Below are 17,801 nucleotides of genomic sequence, written 5' to 3' on the forward strand. Positions count from 1 at the left end.
GTTGACAGGACCAGAAAGAGACCTAGGAGGGTGCGAGGCTGGGTGGTCTCCAGAGCGCGAGAACCGAGGCGAGGCCCCTCTCGAATGTCTGTGATTGGATGCTCCCTTAAGTCCTGCCTCCCCGGACCCCTCGCCCCTTAAGCCCCGCCCATGCCTCCGGGCGCGCGCCTGGGGAGCGGGGAGGGGGACGAAGCTTGCGAAGGGGGGAGGGGGGATAGGAGAGACTCATGCACGCGCCCCACTCGCTGCGGGTGTGCGAGCAGCGCGCTCCCGCCGCCCGCGTCGCCATCTTTTCCCCCTCCGTCTGTCTGTCTGCCGTTGGCTTTGTCCGTCTGCAGCGCCGCCCCTGGGCTCCCCGCCACCAGCTCGGCCCGGAGCTGCCCTCTGCCCGCCGGGGCCCAGTCCCGGAGAGCCCCGGCCCGGCCGGCCCGAGCTGCGGCCCAGGGCCCATTGTCCGGCGGTCCGTCTGTCCGGAGGCGGGGCCCAGGGACCCGGAGCGCCGCGGAGCGCCGAGGCGCCGGGTAAAAAGACCCCCGACTCTTTCCCTCCGGGACCAGGCTGAGGATGCAGGGGCTCCTCGCCCCCTCCCTTGGTCGCCGGCTGTCGGTCCTTTTGTCAGTCTGTGTCTGGGGAGGGGAACAGGGGCTCGCTCTGGCCTGGGGGGCGGGGGCCGCCTTGGCTCTGACCCTCCCCCTGCCCCGGGTTCCCGCGATGAGGCCGGACCGGGCTGGCTCCCCACAGCGGCCGTTCCTCTTTCCGTCCCTCTGGAGGTCTCGGGCGCGGGAGGGGCGTCCGCGTCGCCGCCCTCCCCGCGTGGGCCCAGGTGGGGCTCAGCCGGGCAGCGCCGGGACGGCCCCGGCGTCTGACAGGCTGGGCTGGAGCTGGGGGAGGGGGAGGATGGGCGTGGGGGCGCCGACCCGGGTGTCAGTGCCGAGTCGCCTTCTCGCAGAAGGGCTTCTAAATTTAGATTTCTGAGAAGACTGTATTGTCTGAGGGTTTGTCTGAGCCGCTTCGGAAGACCTCTGGCTCTTGTCTGATAATTCCCGGGAATCTACCTGTGCTCATGCTTCAGGAAGCCAGAGGGACCGTCTCGGCTGGTTATACACACGCTCCAGACCGAGCAGAAGTGGGAACAGGGTGACCTGTGAGGCGGCTACGTGACCAGCTTGCTTGTCCTCTCCTTTTTGGCAGATACAGATACCTGGGATTCAGGCGAGTTTACTTTGCTCCGTGGGAACTGCACCAGAGCTGGAGGTGGGAGTGCACTCTCTTTTCTTAAAGCTTGGATTTCACCCGTGTTTTCTTGCTAAAGTCTGTGGTGTGTCCTGGAAGCTGCAACCTAACACCTGTGGGAGAGCAGGGACAGTGTTAAGGGGAGACGTTGTCCCCCCTCCCAAGTATTCTTAACCTCATTCTAAAGATGGACAAAACTGCCTCCCTTTTTAAATAGAATCCCTTGTAGACCTGAATCTCACCGGTTACCTTTCTTCCCATCCTGTTTTTCTTCCAGATGGTCATGTTCAGGCTGTCCATTTACATTTTTGTATCGGTTTCAGTTTCAGGCTTGGAAACTGAGGCAGTGTTGAAAGTAAAACTGAGTTAGTGAACTTTACGGCAATGTGTCTATGGATTTTATTAGCTTTTACTGCTATAAAACAATTGTCTAACCTCTGAGATCTTGTTGTGCAGTCAAGAATGTATCTGCTAGTGCTAGTTTTTTATTGTTAATTAATTACATAATTAATTAACTTACTTATTTTCAAGAGTCCACGACCCCACAGGCTTTCTTTTTTTGAGGGAGGAAGAGTATTTGCTTATGTTTTCCCCTTAATCCCTCAGGTGTGAAGTCCCATTGGGTACCATCTGGTTGGTTCCCCATTTGGCCACTAGGAGGATTGTGAGATGCAGTGGACACTGGTGCTTTAAATATGCCAGATGCTGATTTCTGTTTCTGACTTGTAGCTTTAGTATTGAGCTGTTGCCTCACCAAGATGATCTGAACAGAGCCTGTGTCATATTATTTGGCCTTCATTCAGAAGGATCTTTATTACCTTTATCTCACAGTTTCAATTTCTGATCTTAATAGGAAGAAAATTTAAAGATTAGTTAAGGTTTCATTTTCTTTCTTATGTAATAGAGAGTTATAGCTCTGCAAATTTTAGAAAAAAAAAATGATAGGCAACCTGCATTTTATTCAACTTTCCACTTTGTGATTCCACAGACTTATAGGAAAAGATCCAAAGTGTAATATTCATTCACTGCTTCAATTTGTAAAATAACTACTTGATTAGAAAGAAATGATCTACACAAACAAAACTTAGAGAACACGTTTCATTAGCATTAGCACTCAACATACTACCTTAAAATTGATTTTTACTGTATACATTTGGAGTTTGTTGTTTTTTTTTTTAATTAAAGGTCTGAAAAAGAACTGTGTTTGATATGCAGATATGATAGAAGACTGCCTGAAAGCTGCTTCCTTTGCCACTTCCTGTGGAGGCCTGTCTTTGCCATTTGCGGTTTCTTTCTTCTTTTGGTAAGGGGAGGCAGGATCTGATTACAGGTCTGAGGTCCTTTCTAGCTACATAGAGGAGTTAGTTGGCATAACAGGAGGTGAGTCTTCACTAACTGGAGTGCAAAGTGTAGATGGTAGTAAGTAGCCTCTCATAATGCCTCCTAAGGCAATAAACTACAATTTTATATTTGCTTATTAGTGTGAGTACAATCTGAGAAGGCAGGAACTGAAAGAAAAGTTAGAGGGTGACCAGATCCATGTTCTCATCTTTGGTAGGAAAGAGAGTATCTCTTTTTAATCTATGTCTGTTTATTCACTCTGTCTTTCAAAGAAAATTCACAGCTTCCACTACTAATCCATTTCGGACTCTCTAACAACACTTAATGCTGGGAAAGCCTTTCTTACAACTAACCAGGAACCTCTAGGCTTAAGTATCTGTTCTCTCCTATTTCAGGGAAGCAGGTGCATGTCTCTGCCGCACTTCTCATTTGGGGACCTTTTCTCTTTGTTCTTCCCACTCTTTGCTACAAGAGGCTGGATTGAGAAGAGGCACTAAAGTTATTAACTTTGACCACCACTCGGGAGCATGTGAGCAGGGCCAGGTTGATGTTCCACATTGAGGTATTGAATTAGTACTCAACAATGTGTATGGCACCTGGCTCCTCTGGTAAAAGCCCATCTTCAACATGAAGTCTGATTTGCTTTAGTGCCCTGTCATCCACAGTGCCTAGCACTGTGCCTGCATCCCTAGGTAGAGGCTCTATTTCCCATGTTTCATTTACAGATGCCCAGGAGTTTTGAGATATTTCCTGTCTCACAGGGATGTGGTGCCTTCGTCACCTCCAGGAGAGATAACTTCTTGAAAAAAACATCTGGAGGCTCTCATTGGTGCGGATTGCAGGGCTTGACTTCCAGAGGGCATGTGACATATGAGCTGCCACACTCTTTAGCTTCCTTTGCTTCCTTTTACAATTCATGAGGGTTATCCCTTTGAGCCCATGGTGCTTCTAACGCTGGTTGCCTGAGTTTTTTTGCTTCCTTTTCTACCCTCTGAGCTTGATCATGATCACTTAACAGTATTATGGATTCCAGAGTTGGATTTAGAGTGGAATTCTCTAAATCCTTTGGAATTCTCTCTGAAACTTCTTGGGTCCTTAAAGTTGTGCTAGAGATTTATTCATTTCTTTCTTTCTTTAAGAAGTTCAATGATTTATAACTGGTGAGTTTTATATACTCAAAAACTATTTTAAAAAGTCTTTCATCTTTTAATTGTGTGTAATTTATGAGCAAAATGACGTGTGCTAACATTATCCTTTTTTTTGTAGGTCAGCACCTTGCAAGGAGGTAGTAACATCCAGTCGTGAAACTGGGAAAAGCCAGAGCTCTTGGATCAGGGAAACATGTCCCGTCGGAAACAGACAAATCCAAATAAAGTTCACTGTGAGTACTGGGCTTTTTCTTCTGGAACCTGAGAATGCTGAGGGTTGGAAAGGAAGAGTAATCTGAATTTAGGTGATCGACTCACACTAATTTGTGAAGAAAAAAGGGTTAAAGGTGTCGAACATGATGGATTTAAAGTGTTTCTGTGCTGGAGGAGGTCTTAGAAACCTGTCTTAGGAATAGGTGCTCTTGATTCATCCTTAGTATTCACATTAACAGACACTTATAGGATTCCTACTCTGTGCAAAGCCTTGTGCTAGATGCCAAGGCCGTAAAACAATATAAAGATATATAAGACTATAATGTAGCCACAGATATAGATAGATAGATAGATGAGCATATAGCAAGATAATATATGCTAAGTGCCAAAATAGGGATGCTGCAGACTGTGTGTACTACAGAAATTAAGAGGAGGGAGAGGGACTTCCCTTGCGGTCCAGTGGGTAAGACTGTCCTTCCACTGCAGGGGCCACGGATTTGAGCCATGGGTTTGATCCATAGTCGGGGAACTAAAATCCCACATGCCCTGAGGCCAAAAAAAAAAAAAAGGAGGGAGAGAGCTCCATGGACTGAGATAGCCAGGGAATGCTTGATGGAAGAGGCCTTAGACTATGAACTTGAACTGGACCTTGGAAGGTAGAAAGTGGATTCTTTAAAAAAAGAGGAAAGGAGAGGTAAAATCAGGTAGGGGAAAGCAAAGAAACAAAGAGGGAATGCACGTGGTATGTTCAGGGGACAAGGAGACTTTGTATGAAGCAGAAGTTGCATTTGTCCAGAAGCCATAGAACATGACATTGGAGATGTTTAACTCTACATTGTAGAGGTCTGAAGGCCAGGCCAAGTTCACACTTCATCCTGACTGTAAGGAGCTACTGAAGGTTTTTAAGCAGGGAGAATGGAGTGACATTTAGAATACAGTGTTTTGGGACTACAAAATAGTGTGTGGGATGGATCACATGAAGGAGAGACTGGTAACAAGAACCAGCTATTCACTATTGCCTTGCATTATTTCTCAGCAGGTTCATATATATGTTTTATTTTAGTAATTGGATTGTAAACTTCTGGAGGGCAGACACTATGTCCCATATATAATTCCTGCTATCCCTCTCTACTTCTAGCACTGCTCATAGTGGGTTTTCAAAAGTGCCTTATTAAATTAACACTAATATATCTATGTAGATTTGAGACAATTAACCAGTTTCCTATGATCTGGGGAGATAAGCATCCTCATTCAAATGTTAAAAAGAGACACGTAGCTCCGTGTTCTTATGGAGGACTGACTAAAGTACAGCAACATTTGAAGGGAATTCAGTGGTATAACAAATGAAAGTTTGGCTTTTTTAAGGAAAAAAACCTACGTTTGAGAGGATAGATCAGTCATGGAGTTAGGATAAGAGGACTAAAATTTATTAAAAACATACCATATGCCAGACAGTATGTACCTTATTTTATTTTATTGGGTAATTTCAAGAGTAGGAGAGAAACCAGTAGGGACAGAGGGATTAAGAGGACTTCAGCATTTTATAGATTAAATGAGATTAGGGTAGCAAACTTTCATATACAATTAATTCTTCAAGTCCTAGAAAAGTTTTATAAGACAGAGCAAGTTGGATACTTCTAGGAGTGTATTCTGGAGTAGGTGGATATGGAAGGCTGCCTAATATTAAAGGTGAGTGGTTCAGGAAGGATTTAGAAACTGCTGCTAAAACAGTAAAATTTAGTGGGCCTGAATGTGAGGATTTTCAAGAGAGACAAAATGAAGTATCTCTACCATAGGTAATACAACACAGAGGTTCAGAAGGATTTTCTTCTCCTCTCTGGTTGAAGGTGGATATTGATAAAAGACACAGATGTGACCCCAAGAAGGCAGGGCAGGAAAGGAACTCTTAGTAGAGTGATGGGTTCACAAATAAGGCAATCACTGGAGTTGGGCATTTACCTCTAAAAGCCACCTGTCCAAAGAGACTTTGAGGAAAGTAGCTGGTGGGGATGATAGTATGATTAAGTACAGGGAAGCCAGTAAATGCTTGTGTGGCCAGTGCCTGCACCCACATAGCATAAGTCCATAGCTGCATCTCCTCTCACCGTAATCAGTCAAAGCCAAGATGAGCTGGTACTGGAGTTGGAAAACAGATGGACAGGGCTTCCCTGGTGGCGCGGTGGTTGAGAATCTGCCTGCCAATGCAGGGGACATGGGTTCGAGCCCTGGTCTGGGAAGATCCCACATGCCGCGGAGCAACTAGGCCCGTGAACCACAACTACTGAGCCTGCGCGTCTGGAGCTTGTGCTCCGCAACAAGAGAGGCCGCGATAGTGAGAGGCCCGCGCACCGCGATGAAGAGTGGCCCCCGCTTGCCGCAACTAGAGAAAGCCCTTGAACAGAAAGAAGACCCAACACAGCCATAAATAAATAAATAAATAAATAAATAAATAAATAAATAAATAATTTAAAAAAAAAAAAAAAAAAAAAAAAGAAAACAGATGGACAAACAGACCACAGAGAAGGAGGGAATATCATATCCACAGCTGCAGAAATGCAGTTTCTAGAGTTGAGTTAGTGAACCTTGTAGTATTGTGGTGGAGCGGATGGGACTTTGCGGTGGTGACCATTAAGAGGGCTGTGAACGGAAATGTTCAGGTGCAACTAAAAAGCAGACCCGCAGGGAGGGGCTGTTTTCAGTGATGCATTTGGGCAGGGAATTGTGAAGGCATCTCACATGATGGACTAAGAAAGAAGAAAGACACTGAGATTTGCTGGTCTCTGAGGACCTTCTACTTATTTACTATTTGGGGACTGAAGCTGGTCCTACATTTTTTGAAAGGTCATCTTCTCATTGCCCACAATAATGCCAAGTAGAAATAGGTAATTTCAGTCTTCTGACCACATGCGTCTCCTAACCCCTTGCAGTGAAATAGAACCAATCAAATGTATTGAATTTAATGCTGCTCATCTATTTAAAGTAAACAGAATGAACTCAAGGTCTGGGAGGCAGGAAGGTCTGCAGAAGCTTTGCTTAAATGTCAAAGCCAATGGCATTTGAGCAGAGTAATGGCTGAGCTCCATTAGATCTGCCTTCTGGGAACAAGAGGATTGTGTAGCAGGCAGCTCCTAAAAGAATATATTAAGAAGCCCTCCTAAAAGAATACATTAAGAATCCCATTGCTGTAGCCTGGCAGCATCTGTCAGATCTGCTTTAGAAGTCAATGGGCAGGCTGCTCTGGCATATACTTGGCTTTCCTCAGGATTGTCTCTGTATCTAAATTACCATCATGATCTCTCCTTTACCCAGAAACGTCCAGGCAGGCTCTTGTGTTTTGCCCAGTTCCTTAATAGACTTGATGCAGAGCTTTTGGAATAAAAGTCCAGAATTGTTGTTAGTCACAGAGGAACTGCATATGGGTTGAAATCTCTGTAGACCTCTTCCCTCCCTCCTTCCTCATCTCACCCCCTTCTGAATACAAATTTCTGTAAACTGTTTCTAGAGAGGTTGAAAATACAATCCTTTGCACACTTTCATTTGGTGCTTTTGTACCAAGCAAACCACTAAGTAAAGGAAAACGTCCGTTTCTTAAGAGACTTTTGTTTTCAGATTATATATGAGACTAAAAACTTTCAACTTCAATTAAAGTTTTCAGCTTTTACAGAGAAGTAGGAAAAAGAAGCCTTTAAAGTCCCTTCTCTTCTAAAAAGTATAATTTGTTTTGTCTTCATTCATTGTCAGCATCCTTATGAGGTAAATGGTTCTGTTCCCAATATGTGATAGCACCTCGGATTACGGAGACTGTCAGCTAGAAAAGGAATCCTAAGTGCCTCACTCCCAGTACTAGCTCATTTTATTCTGAATTTGACATCTGCTGTCTTAGAATATGTCTCAGCTGCTTTACTTAAGTCAGCCAGACATTGCATTTATTTAACTGCACCAAAGACTCAAGAAAGAGAATTGTAAAATCTTTGTCTTCCAGTAACTTTCATCTCAGGCTTCTCATCTGTTCTACAGGCTTGTTTGCATGGCTTTGTTCTTATCTGGTCTGAAAAACCTTAGCCAAATCAGACCAACAGTATCTTGATTTCATACCACAAAAAGGAGAGGTAGTACCTTGCTTTTTACTGTTGAACTTAGATGACTTTTTCTCAACTATTAATAGACAAATAAATACCCATGTTAAAGAAGATGGTTGCCCTACATTAATATCTAGAAGCCAGAGGATTTTTTTTAACCTACTCCAACAGTCTCAAGATAGAAGGAAATAATAATGCTACACTGTAAAAGCAGGCAACTGTATAACACTTCTTAATCACTAGTATCTCTATGGATCACATTATACTTGAGTTAATATGACATACTTTTAGCAATTATCACTACCTTCTTAGGATAATTCTGGACAGTCAGATTTAGGGATTAGGTAAATAATGACTACTGGGAGATCATTCACATATCTTTTTCTATGAGGTCTGCCAGAATCCCTCTTTATGGTCTTTATATATTTTGCTTTATGTTGGTATTTAAATAAGAATAGCCCTAAGGAGTAAAGTTTATCTTAGCCTTTTTCCCAAGTCAGGAATGGAATAAAATAGAGGAGCATAGCTTTTCTTTCCAAACTGCCAAAAAAGGAATGACAGAATTAATATAGCCCAACTATTCTAGGTGAGAAGGCTCCCAAAAGTCCTAGATAGGGCAGCTGTATTGAACTGACTCTTCTCTGTTCTGGGAAGGCTGAAATATTTAGACAACTTCAATAGGAATAAATTTTTAGCCCAAGTTTGATGGAGACTAGACTGAATTACTAGCTGATCTTGAAAATTACATATCCTTATAGATGTCCTTCTAATACAGTGGTGATTCCTCATTAAGAAAGGCGGGGCGGGGGGGGACTTCCCTGGTGGCGCAGTGGTTAAGAATCCACCTGCCAGTGCAGGGGACACGGGTTTGATCCCTGGTCTGGGAAGATCCCACCTGCCATGGAGCAAACTAAGCCCGTGCACCACAACTACTGAAGCCCGAGTGCCACAACTACTGAGCCTGTGCTGTAGAACCCGCGAGCCACAACTACTGAAGCCCGTGCGTCTAGAGCCCATGCTCCGCAACAAGAGAAGCCACTGCAGTGAGAAGCACGCGCACCGCAACGAAGACCCAACACAGCCAAAAATAAAATAAATAAATTAAAAAAAAAAAAAAGAAAGGGGGGGGAGTGTAGATTCTTAGTATGTTATAAACCTAGCTGGTTTCTGGATAGGTTTCTTTAGCGATGTCATTGATGAGAATGGTCTTCCCTTGAAAATTATATGCTGGTACATAACTTGTTCCTTAGTGTCATATCTGCCCACGGCCACCAGGTCCAAAAACATGCATTTACCCAGAAGAATTCAGTAACTATTCCAGTTAGCCATGGTCTTGTGGTTACAGAGGAACCAACATGGAGAAATTAAATATTTTACTCCTGCAAAGAGGGAAGAGGAGGCGCTATAACACAGAATTCATTTTTTGCTCTCCCTAGCGGTAATTTATATCCAGTGTGTCATCTTGAATATTATGAAAGTGGACTTAAAGCAGGTTATTTTTTATTTACTTGAGGGCTGTGTGGCTAGAAGTACACTTGGACTCTTAGCACCTCTATTCCCACTCATAGTGTCAGTCAGAATAGCCATAATATTACTCTAACCCAGGCATGGTAACTCATCACATGGAATCAGAACCATAAAAATGATGGTTCCTTCCATCAGTCCTGCTTGAGAACATTATTTTGGTATTTGAGTTGTATATCAGTTTCTGGTGGTAGGACGGTAACACTAACACTAGGATCAGAGCTGTTCTTGTCACACAGAGACAAGCGTTTGTTTTCAGTAAAATTGCTCTAATGAACCGCTTAAAATTCTGTTTACAACTCTGCTAGAAAGCAACTGAAAAATATGGTAATTAAGGGTTGGACAGACTGGGGTCTGAATACTTAGTTCTACCATAGATCTTAGTTTTCTCCTAAGTAAAATATGGATAGTATTAACTACCACATAGAGTTTTGCAGAGAATTAAGGGGAGGTAGCAACTATAATGCACTTAACGTAGAGCCTGGAACTAGGAAGTGCCAAATAATCACTATTATTAGCATTTGGCACTTAGCATATAGTAGATGTTCAATGAATATTTGCTGAACAAATACCTAAGTGAATCACATGAAGCCTGCTTCACATCAGTTCTTTCATTGCCCAAGGACTAGTTGTACAGGTCAACTGACCAGTTCATTCCTCCTACATCCTTGTATCAGCCTCGGAACCTGAGCCTGTTTAATTTCCTCTCTCTCTTCATTAAGAAAGCGCCTGGTCTATTGTCAGACATTTCACTAGGGCTTTTTATTATTCTCTCTTGGTGGCTGGAGAATGGGGACTGTAGTTTCCACTCTGACTGAGACAATGGAAACCTCAAGAAACCCAATTCTCTTTTCTCCTTATGCCTGGCCTCTTGGAAATAAAAGAGCACTTAAATGTTAACTCTTCAATAACCACACAGATCCCAGGCAGAGTTCCTCACAGTAAATGCATAACCAAGGATGGGTCCAGGGCTTTTGGATACTGCATACAAAGAAAAAACAAAAAAAGACCACACTAAACCAAGGAGACTAGATGAAATATTACCTGTTGCAAATTGGTTGGCATGTTTCAGGAAGTTTGTTCCTCAGCAGAAATGAGTTCACATATTATCTGTTTTCCTTTTAATCCATTATTCAACCAATTTTTGATTTGCTTGTGGCTAATTCTAATAGATGTGAGAGAGTAAAGGAAGAACTTCTAGAGTATGTCTTGTAAGGAGAGTGGATGAAAGATGGGGTCATAGATACTGTTTCAGATGGATTATTTGAAGCACTTGTTTATAGTCAGAGGCAGACAGAATCAGGACCATATTGCTAATACATTGAGATTCAGAGATTGTGCCCAGATTTTTTGCCCCATCTTCATTCCATCACTTTGCCTCTTGCCTCTGTCTCCCCAGTCCTGATGGAAGATTATAAATGGAATTGAGATTTTGATGTTAAATTGGTAAAGTAGCAATTGATCACCTTTAAAAGGAGTCAGTATTAGGATTTAAGAGAAGCAAATGATGCTTTCTAGAGCATCTGGCTTGTTGCCCAAGAAGAGTAGCTGTGCCCAGAAACCACTGGAGGCAACAAGTTGACTTGGAGATGAATGACCCCACCACAGGGTACCTGCCTGTCTCCTACCTTTGAATGGTCTGACTTTCCAACCAGCTTGCCTGGGGATGTACTGCCCAGCTGGTGGCCTGACTATTTTTCCTTGTGACCACCAGGGGATCAAGTATTTGCTGGGCTAGAAGAGCAAGCCCGCCAGGCGATGATGAAAACTGATTTTCCTGGAGACCTTGGCAGTCAGCGACAAGCTATCCAACAACTAAGAGATCAGGACTCCAGTAGCAGTGAGTTCTGCACCTTCTGGTAATGACTCAGGGCAATGGGAGAAGAATTATCAGAGTGTGTGTGCTCTGGGGATTATGCATGGGGGTTGGGAGGAAGACATGAAGAAGGAGATTTGTGGATCCTCAGTGTTCCCAAAGGTGTTCTAAGGTGTATGGGCATATGCTTGTCCAGAGAAAGAACAGGTTTGGCATTATATATATATTTTTTTGTTAACTCAAGGACTGCAGTACTTGGCATAGTGCCATACACAGATAGATTTGTGATGACTGTGATAGACAGGGGCATAGGAATAATGAGTGCTCAAGCAGCCCCTGGGCTAGGTCAAATGAAAAGAAAAAAATCCCTGTCTCCTAGGATCTATTTATTCATAATTAATAAAATGTAAGAGTGGTATTAATGAAAGTTTTGCTTGAGGACCCAGTTTTAATGTTTTATAAGAGGACTTGCTTACCAGTGAGATTATGCAGCGTGTAAAATGCTAATGTCGAGGTCTTCCCACACCAAGTCCTGAGTAGATCCCTTTGGTTAAGAGATTGAAAAGACAGTGGCTGGTAACTGGTTGAGCCTCATGGATTGTCTGTTCTGTGACTTGCTTGAACAAATACACTTTGAGGTGTGTTATTTCCTAGGATGATTTTCACATCTGATCCATCTGATATTGGTTATTATTAGTGTCAATTCATATTGACATTTCTGATTTTTCTCCACGTTCGGGGTTGAAAAAGAAAGAAGAGGGAGAGAGCTCTGTACCTTCCAGGAACTACGTTTTCTACTTAAACTAATACTCTAGCAATAAAAATAATAATTTAGCAAGTAATTGCTCAGGTACAGAAAAGTGAACCAAATATTTCTAGAAAATCTGTGGGAGCCACCAGTTTGAGTAATAGGTAGGAGTGGCAATATCTATAGAAGTCTGATAGGTTTCCATTCTGGAAAAGTTGCATCATCCCTCTGCATGGCATACTTATTCTTTTTTTAATCTTTCTAGTAGAGAGATATATTTGGATTTTTGATGAATTACAAAAAGTGTTTGATACAGTGTTGTCTTAGACTACAAGTATTCCAAATAAGCTGGTGAGAAAATATAGTATGATTTAATCTGTGCCAACCCTTATTACTGAGATGGATTCACACTAAAGCTTTGGACCAAGGAATAAGGCATACTGTAGATCTTTCCAGGGCCCAAATCCAGTCCACCAACCAAGTGAAGTATCTAACAGAGACACATGTATCTACTAGCAGATGATTTGGTTAGATTTTCTTTTGAAGAAAGGGAATGTAACCAGTTTTGCCCAGTTACTGGTAGATTTAGAAATTACGTAAGGGATAGGAGAGAGAAGATAAGACGCAGTGTTATAGCTAGGAAAGATGAGTCTCACTGCTGATGCTGAGAGCCTGGTGAAACTCTATCCTGTATTTCTCTTGCTGACAGTCAGGCCCAGGAGTCCAGGATCTAGGTGGTGTTAGGATGGGACTGGAGTCTGACAGCTTCCCTAGGTTTGGCTTCCTCTTGTGATCTTCAAAGTACTAGCACTTTTTTTTCCTTTCAGAAAGAACTCCCTATGTTATTGTATTTTTTAAAAATCATTTCTTTTCCAATTTTATAAGTAATAGAGAAAAAAAATCAGCTCACACAAACCTTGCAGATCCCCTAGCCACAGGCAGACCTCTGCACGGCCACATCTTGCACCCTGAACTAAAACAAATCAATTCTTACTTTAGCCACAAGAAATTATATTTCATCCTAGAGTAAAGAATGTCCTGATCCCTCCACTTGATGCATTCAATAATCCATCAGATAATCCAAAGAACCAACAGAAACAATGGATTTATTTAACATAGAATGCTGAGTTACTAGCAGGGTAAGAACACTGTGAGTCAAATACCACTACAGAATGCCCAAGGTTTGTTGTTGTGCTAACTTTTCCACTGTACTGAGCAGCTTTTTCCCTATAAAGTGACATTTTTACCTAATTTCCTACTGCCTCCTTTATTGATAAGAGGAAAGAAAAACTTGTTGGTGTTTCTGTAATCATGCCTTGGGGTTTGTTGGGAGAGAACAGATTAGTGGGTCTCAAAATAGAATAGTGTATGCGACACCATGGAGAAATTGTGCAGGGAGGTTATGGAGAAAAGTAAGTAATAAAATCAGTGATAAGCATTGGTAAGTCAGAAGTGGTGTGTTGGAATGAGCATGGTGTGAGGTGCATGGGAGGTGTGATTTGAAAGTGTGAGATATTTGAGAACCCTGTGTAAGAAATTATCATTTTTATGATAATATACAGGACCTAATAACCATTTTCCAATACAGTTTTGCCTCCGATTTTCTCTTTAGTGTGTATATGGCAATATAAACAATTATAGCTGGCTTCCACTTAACGTGATTTGTACCCAAATAAGCACTGATACAAACTATATTATGGAAGATCTGAGAATGTTTTCCATTTTAGCTGCAAACTGTAGGGTGGAAAGCAGCGTAAGATGTATTCATGCAAAAATCAGAACAAGTGACCAGTTTGTGTGTTCCAGGTGACAGTGAGGGTGATGAAGAGGAGACCACACAAGATGAAGTCTCTTCCCACACATCAGAGGAAGACGGAGGGGTGGTCAAAGTGGAAAAAGAGTTAGAAAATGCAGAACAGCCTGTTGGTGGGAACAGTGTGGTAGAGCATGAGGCAAGTGACAAATGGCTCCTGAGTCCGGGAACCTCCTTACCCTTCTACTCTGCCCAGATGCCTCTCTTCCACATATAACACTCTTGCCTCTGAGGGTCTCCTGGGCTTCATATGAAGCCTCTCTTCCTTCCCAACATGAGTTACCCAAACCTCAGACACACAATTCTCTTCACACCCAGCTTTCCTTTTCCACCCACATATCACTTCACTCCCACACAGCTCTTCTTCCTAAAGCTCCCCACTTCTTCCCAGCAGAACATCCGTCTTTGCAAAACTATTAGCTGACTTCCTCAGGTGTACTCTTGAATATGCTTGCAAATTTCAGTCAAAGTGTTAACTGAGGTGCCATCTTTTCACTAAACTGTTTCCTAAGGATTCCTGCAAGAGGCATGGCAGTAGGGAAAGCTAATCTTCTCTCTACAGAGTTTACCTTAGGGAAAAAAAAAAATAGATAAGCTCTCTCTGGAGTAATAAATACTATGTCTTCATGGCAGGAAGCCTTGGAGAAAATGAAGATGGGAGCAGATTTAATTCCCTTTCCCCTATCACTTTTTCCTTCGACCCACAATGGGAACCTAATAATAATGTATGATAAGAGGTTGTGTTCCTTTTAACAGGATACCCTTTTAAAAGAAGTAGGGGCAGGGAAGAGACTGGTAAACTGTGTTCAGAGGGGCAGGGAAGAGACTGGTAAACTGTGTTCATGAATCGCCTACTTGTTAAATTGCAGGTCACGGAGAATTTGAATTCTGACCCCTTACTTGGACTCTGCCAGTGTCCCCTCTGCCAGCTAGACTGTGGGAGTCGGGGGCAGCTGATTGCGCATGTGTACCAGGTATGGCGTGCGGAGCCGCATGCTCCAGAACACGGGCGCCAACAACTTGTTTAGCCTTTGCCTCCAACCCCGGAAAGAACCTTGGGTTGTTGCTTCCACCAAGACTCCACTCCAATCCTCAGAACATTGTAGAGAATAAGTGGGATATGTTGAGTGAATATGTTCTGGGTTCCCAGGCAGACACACTGTGAAAATTAAGTATCATTTTTTTCTAAATTACTTAAGGCACATTTTAAATAGTGAAATAGAAACTGGGCTTTGTTTTAAAGAAGAAAAAATGAGTTAACATAGGTGTTTCTGAAGTATTGGAGAAAGATAGTGTAAACCAGGGGGTCAGAACTAGACAAACTTTTGTTTCCTTTTTTTCCCTGATCTAGTCGCAGAACACGTGCCTTATGCTCTGTATTGAACAGGCATCAGCACGCATGGCAGCCTGAGTTTTACCATAAAGATAATTGGTTCATGAGGAGAAGCGTTTCTTCAGAAGACTGATTTTAAAAGACTGAAGGAAAGGCAGTGCATTTAAATACCTTTTGGATATCAGTCTTTCCAGCCAGCTTCTAGACTTGACCTTCAACGCTCCTTTAAAATGCACTTGTACCTACACAGCATGTGGCAAGCAGGCCATGAGAAATTATCCTGAGCAAGAATTCTTCTCAGGCTCTGGAGTCCCATTGTTCTCCAAGCCAGCCACATGTCCCAGTACATAGTCAGAACTCAAACTAATGAAATCTGAGTGATGGTCTGGATGGCCTTGCCCTTCTGAAGGCCCTTTAACACAAGAGACTCTTACTTTTCCAGGTGCTAGATAGGGAGAATAGTTGCAAGTCCTTGTTCTAAGACTAAGGAAAGGGGACATTTCCCAGAAAGTAGTTCCTAAGTGGGTACAGAGTGTCCTGGAGCTGGTGTGAGTTGACAGATTAAGGCTCTCTTTTACAGCACACTGCAGCAGTGGTGAGCGCCAAGAGCTACATGTGTCCTGTCTGTGGCCGGGCCCTTAGCTCCCCCGGGTCATTGGGTCGCCACCTCTTAATCCACTCGGAGGACCAGCGGTCTAACTGTGCTGTGTGTGGAGCCCGTTTTACTAGCCATGCCACGTTTAACAGGTTAGCCGGGCAACTAACCCTCTGTGCTGGGAACAAATTACTGGGTGTGGGTTCTGCTTTCCCAAGTTGAAGTGAAGGTTAGAGATGGGCAATGCAAAGGCAACTGACTCTTGACTCTTTGGAAATACGAGTAATGAGGCTAGTAAATATGTCCATTCCATTAGACATCCCCAAAGGGAAGTGAATTCTCATTTCTTTCCTTGATCAGAATATCTTCAACTAGAAAGAGATGTGGGGAAGACCAAGAACATTCATGATAAAGCATGGAGAAAGAAGTTACAGGGTGCTGAGAGGACCCTAATGTGAGGACAGAGTCTCCACTGTGTCCCAGGAAGACTGGAACTGTGTAAACTGTGCCCGAGTCCCATTTGCTAGTGTACAACGCAGGGTCGGCTGGGGGGAGGTGGAGCCAGTGGACTGGCCCTCCCCTGAAGGCAGCCTCCACCTCGAGGAGGACTGCCCTGCACAGTTCCTACAAACACCATCAGTCCGGCTTGAATGGAACTGCACATTGTAAGGGCTCATCTCATTTCTGGTGGCTTGCTATGGCGGTTGGCTCAGCCCCTAACTGCAGGTGGGCTTTAAGACTTGGTAGACAACCTAGCCCAAAGAAGGGCAAGGGTGGAAAGGTAGAGGAGGTCTCCCAAGCACTCATACTGACCCCTAGTGGTGAACTTGGAGCATCTGGCCTGGTAGGACAGAGTAAGTCAGGGCTGGATACCTGAGCCTTGTTAGACCGTGGCATTAACCATCTAAAAATTTTGCTTTCCAGTGAGAAACTTCCTGAAGTCCTTAATATGGAATCCCTACCGCCAGCCCACAGTGAGGGCCCCTCTAGTGCTGAGGGGAAGGACGTTGCCTTTAGTCCTCCAGTGTACCCTGCTGGAATTCTGCTTGTGTGCAACAACTGTGCTGCCTACCGGAAACTGCTAGAAGCCCAGACCCCCAGTGTACGCAAGTGGGCCCTGCGTCGACAGAACGAGCCTTTGGAAGTCCGGCTGCAGCGGCTGGAACGAGAGCGCACAGCCAAGAAGAGCCGGCGGGACAATGAGACCCCCGAGGAGCGGGAGGTAAGGCGCATGAGGGACCGAGAAGCCAAGCGCCTGCAGCGCATGCAGGAGACAGACGAGCAGCGGGCACGCCGGCTGCAGCGAGATCGGGAGGCCATGAGGCTGAAGCGGGCCAATGAAACCCCGGAGAAGCGGCAGGCCCGGCTCATCCGGGAGCGGGAGGCCAAGCGGCTCAAGAGGAGGCTGGAGAAAATGGACATGATGTTGCGAGCTCAGTTTGGCCAGGACCCTTCTGCCATGGCAGCCTTAGCAGCCGAAATGAACTTCTTCCAGCTACCTGTGAGTGGGGTGGAGTTGGACAGCCAGCTCCTGGGCAAGATGGCCTTTGAAGAGCAGAACAGCAGCTCTCTGCACTGAACCACACCCTCCTGCCTGCCTTCCCACTCAGCCGTCCCCAGGGTCCTGTCCTTGCTGCCGGAGGCAGGCCCGAGTTTGTTGCAGGTGGACCTGTGTACCCCTCACATATGGGAGCAGGAATGATGGGGTCAGGAGGGACCCAGCTCAAGGCAGCTCTGGATGAGGGAGGAGGCACTCCAGACACCTCAACTCCCCAGCCCACTGCTGCAGGGCATGCGCATAGGACTCTGGGGCCCCAGTGTGGCCCACGCCCACCCCACGGAGTTGTGAGGGCAAATAAATTAATTTTATCTTTACTGGCCCTTTCCTGCTTTTCTCTCGATTTCATTCTAGCAAATCTAGGAGAGACGTGGATGGAAGTTTTCAGGCAGGGACGTCT

General features: G+C 44.3%; 1 protein-coding gene across 7 annotated transcripts; it reads left to right on the forward strand.

The window, feature by feature from the left end:
- The first annotated feature begins 207 nt into the window (after positions 1 to 207).
- On the forward strand, positions 208 to 17,718 carry ZNF821 (zinc finger protein 821). Of its 7 annotated transcripts, none has more exons than XM_036834727.1 (9): positions 212 to 521; positions 1,192 to 1,254; positions 2,419 to 2,536; positions 3,841 to 3,955; positions 11,253 to 11,378; positions 13,909 to 14,054; positions 14,785 to 14,889; positions 15,829 to 15,995; positions 16,768 to 17,697. In XM_036834727.1, exons 4-9 carry the CDS (start codon positions 3,916 to 3,918, stop codon positions 17,420 to 17,422), a joined length of 1,239 nt encoding a protein of 412 aa, XP_036690622.1. In that variant the 5' UTR covers positions 212 to 521; positions 1,192 to 1,254; positions 2,419 to 2,536; positions 3,841 to 3,915; the 3' UTR covers positions 17,423 to 17,697. The 7 variants fall into 7 exon arrangements, with proteins under 7 accessions (XP_036690626.1, XP_036690622.1, XP_036690621.1 ...); XM_036834726.1 differs by having other exon boundaries at positions 2,449 to 2,536; XM_036834730.1 differs by having other exon boundaries at positions 1,198 to 1,254; positions 2,449 to 2,536.
- Positions 17,719 to 17,801: the final 83 nt, after the last annotated feature.

The sequence above is a fragment of the Balaenoptera musculus genome, chromosome 19 (genome assembly GCF_009873245.2).
Source record: "Balaenoptera musculus isolate JJ_BM4_2016_0621 chromosome 19, mBalMus1.pri.v3, whole genome shotgun sequence".
NCBI classification, from domain to species: domain Eukaryota; kingdom Metazoa; phylum Chordata; class Mammalia; order Artiodactyla; family Balaenopteridae; genus Balaenoptera; species Balaenoptera musculus.